The sequence below is a fragment of the Labeo rohita genome, chromosome 9 (assembly GCF_022985175.1).
Source record: "Labeo rohita strain BAU-BD-2019 chromosome 9, IGBB_LRoh.1.0, whole genome shotgun sequence".
In the NCBI taxonomy this organism is placed as follows: Eukaryota; Metazoa; Chordata; class Actinopteri; order Cypriniformes; family Cyprinidae; genus Labeo; species Labeo rohita.
In genome coordinates, this window is record NC_066877.1 from 27,481,229 (window position 1) to 27,492,341 (window position 11,113).

Consider the following 11,113-nt stretch of genomic DNA (forward strand, 5'->3'; position numbering starts at 1 on the left):
AACAGTAATTTTTTTTTAGAAAATGACTGATCGTTTCGACCCTTCTTCCTTGGCTTTTAAACTGCATTTTTTTGAAGCTGCATTTAAACTGCATGTTGGAAGTTCAAAATCACAGCCACCATTGAAGTCTACTATATGGAGAGAAATCCAGAAACGTTTTCCTCAAAAAACAATTTCTTTACGACTGAAGAAAGAAAGACATGAACATCTTGGATGACCAGGGGCTGAGTTCATTATCTGTAAATTTTTGTTCTGGAAGTGCACTTCTCCTTTAACAAAGACCTCCTGAAGTGAGTTGATGCATTTGTGTAAGAAAAATATTTATATTTAAAACTTTATAAACCACAATCTCCTGTTCGCCACTTCTCACCAGAGCTTGTGTTATACGCCTCTGTCCTATGTCCTACATCATTCACTGAAACGCCAATCTCTTATGAACGTGGGTAAGACAATTAGCAGAAGCTACAAATTACGGTTTATAAAGTTTTAAATATGGATATTTTTCTTACCCAAACACTTCAGAAAGCCTTTATTAAACCCCCGGTTTGGAGTTCTTTTTATGATGGATGGATGCACTTTATTTTGCTTCAATCACAACAGCCATTCACTGTCATTATATAGCTTGGAAGAACCCAGGACATTTTAAGATAACATAACTGTATTTGTCTGGAAGAAGAAAGTCATATACACCTAGGATGGCTTGAAGGTGAGTAAATCATGGGGTATCACTTTAATGCAATTTATTCCTGTTATGGCAAAGCTGAATTTTCAGCATCATTACTCCAGTCACATGATCCTTCAAAAATCATTCTAATATGCTGATTTGGTGTTTAAAAACATTTCTTCTTATTAAAAACACTGAAAACTGTAACACTTTTTTTCCAAGATTCTTTGAACAATAAAAAGTTCAAACACTGTTTATTTGAAATTAAGTTTTTTTGTAACATTATAAAAGTTTTTAAACGTCAACGACTCAATTTAATCCTTCATTGCTAAATAAACATTAATTTCTCTGTAACAATCAAATCATGTTAAGCAATTAATTGCACCTAACATTAGAACTTGAAAAGGTGTGTGATTTATTTGTTAAGATTTTAAATCAATTACTACTGCATGGAACACAGAAAGAAAGAAAAAAAGAAAGATTGCACATTTAAGATATAAGAATTGTGGCGACTGTGCCACCACAAGTAAAACGTGAAACGCATGACACTATTTGTTACTAAAGTGTTTATGAAAAATCGAACACACCACTGCAGTCTGCAAATGGCTTCACATGTCAAAGCGGTGAGGGGTGGGTTGAAGGGTTAGCAATGATCTTGGCATGGGGCTCGACCTGATGATGAGTGTGCAGCTAATGACTGATTACTCCAACAGATCCTCCTCTCAAGGCCATAAATTAACTCCTGGTAAAACCCACCGATTCCTAGAATGCTAGGATGACTTACAACTAATAAATGGTGAGCAAAGATGCATTCTCATCTGGCGCATGGCTTTACAGAACATTGGCAAGACTCAGCTAAAAACCATCCTCGAGCGTAGCTGTATACGCAATGTGTTCTGCTATACGTTCAGCAGGAGAGGAGTGAGCTGCCAAGATCAGCTCGAGCCAAACACCGAAGTGTGCCCACAGAGAATTATTCCTACACGAAGGCGAAACGCAAGCAGGGACTCTATACAAACCACAGCGCTCTACTAAATGCGTGTTCTGTAAGAGGACATTTAGCATGAATAAATCACACGTAAATGAGCCAGCAAATTTAGACAATGCTAGCGTTGTGCATTCTTCATCAGCCTCGCATATCAAAGTAGGACACCATGTGTGCACCAACAATAGCATCCTCTCCAACAGGGCAGCGATGAGATCAGGCCAAATGCCTGAATTAGAATCACCATGTCATGCATGTACTGTATGACCTATACAGTTCTGCGTAACACGGAGATAATTATAGAACGAGAGGCAGATTCTGCCATAGGAGAGCCTTTAGCTGAAAGAAGGGGAGATAATAAGAGAGAGTGTTATGCTGACGTAAGTAGAAAAGGTCAAATGGTTCATTTCAAGGTAGGAAAAAATGACCAGAACAAATAAAGGTACATGTGTCATTCCTGTTATGCTATCTTAGAAATAAACGTTAAATTAATAAGCTTTTGTTGTTTAAAAAAAAACACTTGCCCTGGTCAAAATCAGGCACACAGGAATATTTACGCAATAGCAAATGAACAGGATGAAAATAAAAAGCTTTGACATTGGCTTGCATGAGGTTTAATTTTTAATTATTATTTTTTTTTATTGATTATTAACCACTTTTGGAAATTTCATTTTTTTTAATCCAATTTTATCTAGCGGGATGTGATATTTTAGAGTGACAAATCAGGTAATACCACAAAACATCACACAATTCATCAAACCCATTTTTTACCGATGTTACAAAAGTCAAACAGGACCAAAACAAAAAACAAATTAATTATCAACATCAATAAAATAATAGTTTTATTGTCCTCAGTATATTTTTCAAATTTATTTTATTTTTTAAATTTATTCCAAAGTAAAGACATTTTGCTTGAAATATTTTGATAATAAAAAGGGGAAAATATAAAAGGAAATATAAAATACCTGGAATATTTCTTTAAAAAAAAAACAAAATTTCAAATTAAATTTCCCAAAAAAAAAAAAAAAATTATATATATATATATATATATATATATTTATATATATATATATATATATATATATTTATAGATATATTTATAGATTAGAAAAAGCTAGAAATTTTCTGGTTAGAAGTGCAAAGCATTGCATGAACATGGCAAAGCAAATATGGCAACCCCCAAACAAATTTAAGTAGTTTAATTATTAAAAAATGTACCCCATGTTCACTTCATTGTAACTTTGTAATTAAAAAAAAAATAAATAAAAAAATACTATGATTTCCATACTTTATGATTCCAATACATTAATGATGGGAATACACTTGAAAATATACTGCATAATAGGAGGAGCGACCCAAAATGTTCAAGATTAGTCAAACTGGATTAGTGTTGAGGAGCACCACAGGCAGTGAGCACATTACACCTGCAAAAAAAAAAAAAAAAAAACACATGCAGCAAAGATATTCCACTGCTGCATCACACATTAAATCTTCATATGTATGTCTTTTTGAGTCAAAGAAATGTCACTGAATTGGACTAAATCAAGCTTACAGTTTTTTTTACCAGTGCAAAATACTATATAATCACACATTTGTTCGAACAAATGCTTGCTCGTTGCATTTGCAGCAGTGTATTAAATCTGTGCCAGAGCAATGGGATTGTGGCCTCTGGCCAACACAGGCAGGTTACGTCCCCCTGAGGCCCTTTCACCACGTACATTGCAGTCCCTGAAGGCTCCTTTAATTCACTGCTGCATTTGTCGCAAAGTTTGCCGCATTCAGTGCATAGGTCCACTGCTGACACTGTAACGTGATCCGCCACTGACCGCGAGATAAACGCACGTGGTCTCGCAAAGACACATAGCCTTTCAGTTTGTGTAATTCTACAGCATATATGATTAAAATAACACAATTTCAGATCTGAAAAATTGGCAGTGTCCCCAAAAAGTATTTGTATTTGCAGTTGCATTAGATAAAATATCTAACCAAAGAGGTATTTATTTTAAAGAAATAATAGCACAAATATGCACTGTAGGCAAAAAAAATTGTTAGATTAAAAAACAATTTCAAAACATTTGTACACTTAAGTCACCCTTTAAATGTAGTTGCATTAGATAACAAAATATTAAACTAAACAGGCTTTGATTTTAAGAAATAGTAGCACAAATAAAGGTGTATGATAATGACAAAAAAAATGATATCTCAATATTTTCTGGATTTTTCTTGATAACGATAATTAGATGATATTTGGCTGTTATTGTGGCAGGTTTAGGATTGCAGTGGACAGCTGACTTCCAAAGCTTTTGATGTTCTTCATACTCTGTGCAGTGATTAGTTTGCAGGAGCAACAGAAATGAACTTTTCCAGTAAGTTTAAACTGATTTTTTAAACCTAAAATTGCCAGTAGGTGGCGGCAACTCATTGCATAAGTGAGTCATTGAGTCATTCACTCAACCGAGTCGTTCAAACGGCTGATTCATTCAGTAACGAAACAGCGTTGTGTGTTGCTCCAAAATGCAAAACAGTTCTCTTTGTTTATTAGACTGTTATAAAATCAACCTACCGTACATCTTAGTGTATGCATGCACTTTTTGTGTGTTTTTGTTTGGTTCTTGCGATGTGGAAGGTTTGCACTTGTTACGATTTGGTCAGTTACTCAGATGCGTGGCCATATTGCCGATACTCGGATGTAAACAACAGCATGGATTGCACAGTACTACTAACACTGAAAACACTGCGCTAATTTATGCTGTATAAAAACCATAGAAAAAAAAAAGTGTGGAAGCTGCTAAATCATATAGAAAAGAACTTAGTAAGCAGAAAAGGGTGCAATATTTTGACAAAGTAAAGTTAATAGGTGGTAAAGATACTTACGAGCAGTATTAATTAAGATATTAGCCTAATATTTCACCTACCTGACTGAAAATGATAACAACAAACACCAATGTTGTCAAGATTCTTGCCCTGGAAATCCTCGTTCAGTTTGGCCAACCACAAATGCCTTTTGTTCTTGATTTGTTTTGAGAAGTTTTGTCAGTCTATAGTACTGCAATTTTTTTTCCAAAACATGACAATAATTGACCATTTTCAGCAGCAATATTTAGCAAAATATGCAAGTTTCTTTCGGTTCAGTGGCTCTGTTTACTTTTAGTGCTGATAAAGGCAACTGATGTCAAATCGCATATCGTTTAAACAACAATTACAATACTATCGTAGACAACATATATCTCACATTGCTAAGCGCAAATAACTTTTTAGGCAAAATCAAAAAAGATTGTTAGGTTACAAATTATGTAAAAATATATTTACTTTTCAAATGAAGACAAAGTATTTGTACACTTAAGACAACCTTAAAATGTATAAAAGTAGTTGCGTTAGATAACAAAATAGTAAAGATAGTGGCATTTATTTAAAAAAAATAATAGCAAAAATACCACTTCTCACTCAATAAGTTGTATGTAAAAAAAAAAAAATTGTTAGGTTAAAAATTATGTAACAATATACAGTGGCATGCGAAAGTTTAGGAACCTCTTGCAGAATCTGTGAAAATGTGAATCATTTTAACAAAACAAGAGAGATCATACAAAATGTATTTTTTTATTTAGTACTGTCTAAGATATTTTACATAAAAGTTGTTTACATATATTAAAAAAACTGAAATTATTAAAATAGCCCTCTTTAAATGTTTGGGAGCTCTTGTTTCTTAACACTGTGTGTGGTTACCTGGATGATCTACGACTGTTTTTTGTTTTGTGATGGTTGTTCATGAGTCCCTTGCTTGTTCTGAACAGTTAAACTGAGCACTGTTCTTCAGAAAAATCCTCCAGGTCCTGCAGATTTTTCAGTTTTCCAGCATCTTTTGCAAATTTTAACCCTTTCCAGCAGTGACTGTATGATTTTGAGATCCATCTTTTCACACTGAGGACAATTGAGGGACTCAAACACAAAAGGTTCAAACACAAAGGTTCAAAGGTTTAAACAGGTTTTCACCCCCTTTAAAATAATTTTATGTAAAATATCTTACTCAGGACAGTACTAAATAAAAATAAACTAATAAATAGCATGCATTTTGTATGATCTCTGTTATTTTGTTAAAATTATTCACATTTTCATAGATTCTGCAAGGGGTTCCCAAACTTTCGCATGGCACTGCATTCATTGTTCAAAGTGAACAAATTGAATTTGGACAGTTTCTTATTATTAAACAGGATCATGTTCACAGTTAATGTAATAAACTGCATCTGCAGTCACTCTGCTACAACACTTGTGTGAGCTTCAGTAGATGCCTCTTGGTTTGATATTTTGACATCTATGCAATGACACATTTTTATGTGTCCAAAAGTGTCCATATACTCTTCAGGGCCACAGTATTTCTATGCATACGTACCAAACATTGGCTAGAAATATGAAGCCTATCCCGAAAATTAAAAGGCTTTATATAAGGTATAACCTGCTGAGTCATTCATGCAAAAAGTCATCGCTGCGGAATGCACAACCAGGAAAAAGAGAAACAGCTCTCCAGGGAGAGGAAAGCCGTTCGGAATTAAGTTGTTACACGAGTCTTTGGGTTTAGCAACCTGACAGAAGTGCAGGGACATTTAAAGTCAGCTCAAGACACATGCAATCGGAATGAACCCCGATTGTCTGAACCTTGAAGTACACTCCTTTATAAAAACATTCTGTGGAAAAAACTGTTTCCTATCGCAAGCCGTCACGGCAGCCCCAGAGCTGGTGCATCTGTGGAACCCTACTGCTCACGCTGGAAACGATAAATATGCCCGTGTTTTCTCAGCGCTTCACTGACCTCTGGTTGCTCCTGGTGATGCTGGACGGGGAGCATGTTGGCTACGGAGGCCGCTCCGAGCACGGCCATGAGGGCAGTTCGGTGATCCGACACCCTGGACTTCTGCCAGACCACAGCCTGTAACAACACGGTAAAACGGGTCAAGTTATTTTTCGGTCATCCTAAAATAAGACCACCTGTGGGATTGCATGCTCGCAAACAGCCATTAGCCACCGATCAAGTCTTCACAATAAACAATTATACTTTGGGGAATGTTTGGATATTACAAAATCAACTGCGCAGGGAGCACTGCACAGACAAGCCTTGCCAACTCTTCATGAAGATTTTACACCATCTGGCAGCATTGAGCAAACACGCTACTTGCACAAATGTCATTTCAACGTGAGGAGCACAGTTACGCATATATTTTCACACCCATGCGTTTGCCTGTCGTTGGCACTTCCACATGCAAGTATATATATCCAAGGTGTTGATTTCTAAAAAGCATGCGGTCCGCAGCACACATCTCCGCTATGAAATATACAATTTGGTGACTGTAAAGAGATCAGACTAGTAAACAGCTTTTTGAGAAGTCATGAAACCCAATGCAGGCCGAAGTGCAAAGTTTGTGATACGAGATATGCCTGGAAGTGCTGATGGCATGAAATGAGTGTATGGCCCTCCCCCGATGATCTACAACCTGAACGATATGAATTTAATGAAAGGTACGCGAGGTCTCGCAGAGCAAGGCCAGATACGTACGCTATCATAAGGCCAGGCTGTTACTGCACTTGCGAAAACACTCAGAGAACTTATACCACTTAGCTTGTTACTTTAGGATCATGTGGCAGCGTGAGAGTCGAAGGCTTAGTGCTTCATCCTGTGGTTCAATTGCTAATTTTGGACGAGAAGCAGGCGAAATGTCCACTTTCCCAGGTTACGCACTAATTGATGTCAGTATCTAAATGCTGGACATGTCCAGGCTGTTATCACAACATGCGCTGATTATCAAATTAAGTATTTTTTTTTGCAAGGGCAACTTCAGGAGTTTTCCTTTGCTTGTGAGCTTAAAACAATTATTATATTAGATCTATACATCTTTTTACTGGATTGGCATGTTAAAATTCTTTTATCATCACATCAGGATTTAAAACTGTTACGAGGAAGCACAGAATCAATACAGTGGTAAAGAAACCACAGCAATAAACAAGTTATATAAGTTCTAATTAACGTTAGCCGAACACTATTAGCACAACTGATATCATGCAGTGTGATGGTTAAATGTCACTGAATGTGGGTAAAATCCTGAAGAGTAATACCACAGTATTTGTTGATGTGTGACGCCACCTTGTGGTCAAACATGCACTACCGTTTGAAAGTTTGGGGTCAGTAAGTTTTATAGTTTTTAATTATTTAAACTGTTAAAAAGTGTTTATCAAACTAAATCCTGTAAAAAAATGTATTTATCAAACTAAATCCTGTAAAAAAATGTATTTCGGTTTCCACAAAAATATTAAAATATGAAGCATAACTACACGTAAGACGGATAATAAGAATGACAGTTAATTACATATTACATTAAATTGAGCATACATTTTAAAATATATTACAATAGAAACAGTCTATTTAATTTAAATCGTAACATCATTTCAGCATATTATTGTTTTACTGTATCATTAAAAAAACATTAAATCCCTCCCAAAAATTTCAACAACCTAATATCAGAACTTTTCCAACAACTTATAATTAAAGACAAAGGTGTCTAAGGTTCATTTTAACCATCATGACTGAAATCTTAAAAATATTGATATATTTCCAGGTTTAATCCCAGATTTTTCAGATTTTCTTAGACCTTTGGACAACTCACATTGGTTGAACACCATTCTTGATCAAAGACATTGTAGTTGCACGGTCAAAACCACATGAGCTGTAAACATACCTTGTTGTGACTCAATGTGATCCTTAACTCAGGCTTAATAACAGCATAGGCCATGAGCAAGTTCTGGACCCTCTTCAGTTCCTCTTTGCATTTCTTAGTGTTGGAATAATACTGCCGTCTGACAGGGAGGTTCTTGAACAGATTTGCTGCACACACCGTGGTGCCTGAAGAAAAAGGCATGTCAGAAGCAGTCTGCTACCATAAATCAGGAGTATTAAAAAGTGCATTAACAGACGCCTACCCTCGCCAAGATGTGATGGCTTTTGTGAAACGATCTGTCCATTGTGATCAACAGAATACTGAATGCTAAAATCATCGTCTGTGGTTTTAGTAGTAATGATGACCTGGTGGGTGAAGAAAAGGTCAGTTATAGAGGAAACTTTTTTTTTTTATTTGTAATTCAATGATTAAAAGGATTCTAATGGACTCAGTGGAGATGCACAATATTTTGCATTTTTGCAGTTATCTGCCAATATTAGCATTTTTTTTAAAATGTATTAATGTCAATCAATTTTGGATTACTGGATGTTACTGGATATTTAACAGATATTATTTAAAAGTTCATTTTTAATACTACAGTTTTTTCACTTACATTTTAATAATTTAAATAATTGTAATTTACATTTAATTTAACGCAATATTTTCAGATCTCAAAAAATGTATATGTATTTTTTATGCTGTACACTTCCAGTCAAAAGTTTTTGGACAGTAAGATTTTTAATGTTTTCTAAAGAAGTCTGTTCTGCTCACCAAGCCTGCATTTATTTCATCTAAAGTAAGCAAAAATATATTAAATATAAAAAATATTTTTACTTTTTAAAATAACTGTTTTCTCTTTGTATATTTTTTAAAATGTAATTTATTTCTGCAACTTCAAAGCTGAATTTTTAGCATCATTACTCATCACATGATCCTTCAGAAATCATTCTAATATTCTGATTTGCTGCTCAAAAAACATTTATTTTTATTATTAATATGTTAAAAACAGCTGAGTAGAATTTCACAGGTTTCTTTGATGAATAAAAAGTTCAGAAGAACAACATTTATCTGAAATAGAAATCTTTTGTAACATTATAAATGTCTTCATCATCATTTTTGATTAATTTAAAGAATCCTTGCTAAACAAAATTATTCATTTCTAGCATTTCTTTCCCAAAAATGTTTTTTGAATGGTATAGTGTATAATGTGTATAAAACTTTTTATTTCAGATTAATGCTGATTTTTGGATCTTTCTATTCATCAAATAATCCTGTACTGTGAAAAATGTACTCAACTGTTTTAAATGTTGATAATAATAATAATAATAATAATAATAAACTAAATTTCTGAAGAAAACATGTGACACTGAAGACTAAACTAATGATTCTGAAAATTTAGCTTTGATCACAGGAGTAAATTATATTTAAAAATATATTCCAATAGAAAGCAGTTTTATTTAAATAGTAAAAGTATTTCACAATATTACTGCTTTTACTGTATTTTAGATAAAATAAATGCAGGTTTGGTGAGTAGAAGAGACTTCTTTAAAAAAAAAAAAACATTAAAAATCTTACTGTCTAATAACTTTTGACTGGTAGTGTACACTGTACATCATAATACAGTCCTGCCTAAATTCACTTGTGGCATCTTAAACGACTGATTTTATTGTTAGTATGTTTTATTTTTCAGCCATAAGAATCCAAAATTTTAATATCAGCGACAACCGTTTTCATAATTTTCATAATAACGATTTCGGCTGCAATTTTTATATATGTGCATCACTAACTCAAGCAATAAAATTAAAAAATGATGTAACCTCTGATATGGCACATATGGATGCCAGAGCTTCTCCTCTGAAGCCGTAAGTCTCTAAGCGCTCCAGGTCTTCGTGGCAAGAGATTTTAGACGTGTAGTGTTTTACAGCCATCACAGAAACATCAGTAGCTTTGATACCAGAACCACTGTCTCTGACTTCAATGCGATCCAATCCATAATTCTCCTGATCACAAGAGAAAACGAACACAGATTCAGCACAGATACTAAGAGTGCCCCAACGATATTTGTACACTTAAGTATATTTAAAAATGTATGAACGTCATTGCCCTAGAAACAAAATATCAATATAGTGGATATATGAAGAAGCCAGATCATCTCAGGTTCACAAAGGTGTCATTCTTCATTTTGTGAAGAATTTTTTTTTATGACAACAGTTTAATATTTTGTTGTCTAATTTAATGACATGAATACATTTACAATCTTAAGTGTCCTTGTACTTGTCAATATGTTTGTTGATAAAGTGCATTTACCAGTTTGACTTCAAGGCTTGAGGAACCAGCATCAAGTGAATTTTCAACCAGCTCTTTGACAACATTCAGGACAGATGTTATAACCTGAGAGCTGCATAGCAGACGCACCGTCTCAGGTGGAAGCGCCTTCATAGTGTGCTCCCTAAGAAGAAAAGTTTTAAAACTAAGACAACAGTAGTGATAAACCTGTCATCTTAGCAGATTATTGACAACAACTTGAATTCTAACAGAACGTGTATATGTTTAACCGTTATGATACGTTAAACGATTACATTTAAAAGAGTCAAATACCATCCTACTTACTTTATGTAAAATAATAATAATCCGTTAAAAGATATCCAACAAATTCATAACACAAGTGTACTTCACATGTTTTGAAGACTCGCTCCAGTATCGGATATGACATAACTGGCGCCTAAATTACGTCACTGTTATTCTCTTCTTTGATTGGATGTT

General features: G+C 34.3%; 1 protein-coding gene across 1 annotated transcript in view; it reads right to left on the reverse strand.

Moving 5' to 3' along the window:
- The window catches only part of pms1 (PMS1 homolog 1, mismatch repair system component), a 38,038-nt gene extending 26,976 nt beyond the window's left edge, over positions 1-11,062 (reverse strand). Inside the window, 6 exon segments of the mRNA XM_051119983.1 lie at positions 6,454-6,570; positions 8,372-8,535; positions 8,613-8,715; positions 10,168-10,350; positions 10,658-10,799; positions 10,961-11,062. Coding sequence (XP_050975940.1) covers positions 6,454-6,570; positions 8,372-8,535; positions 8,613-8,715; positions 10,168-10,350; positions 10,658-10,789 — 699 coding nt within the window. The 5' untranslated portion in view covers positions 10,790-10,799; positions 10,961-11,062.
- Between the last annotated feature and the right edge of the window lie 51 nt (positions 11,063-11,113).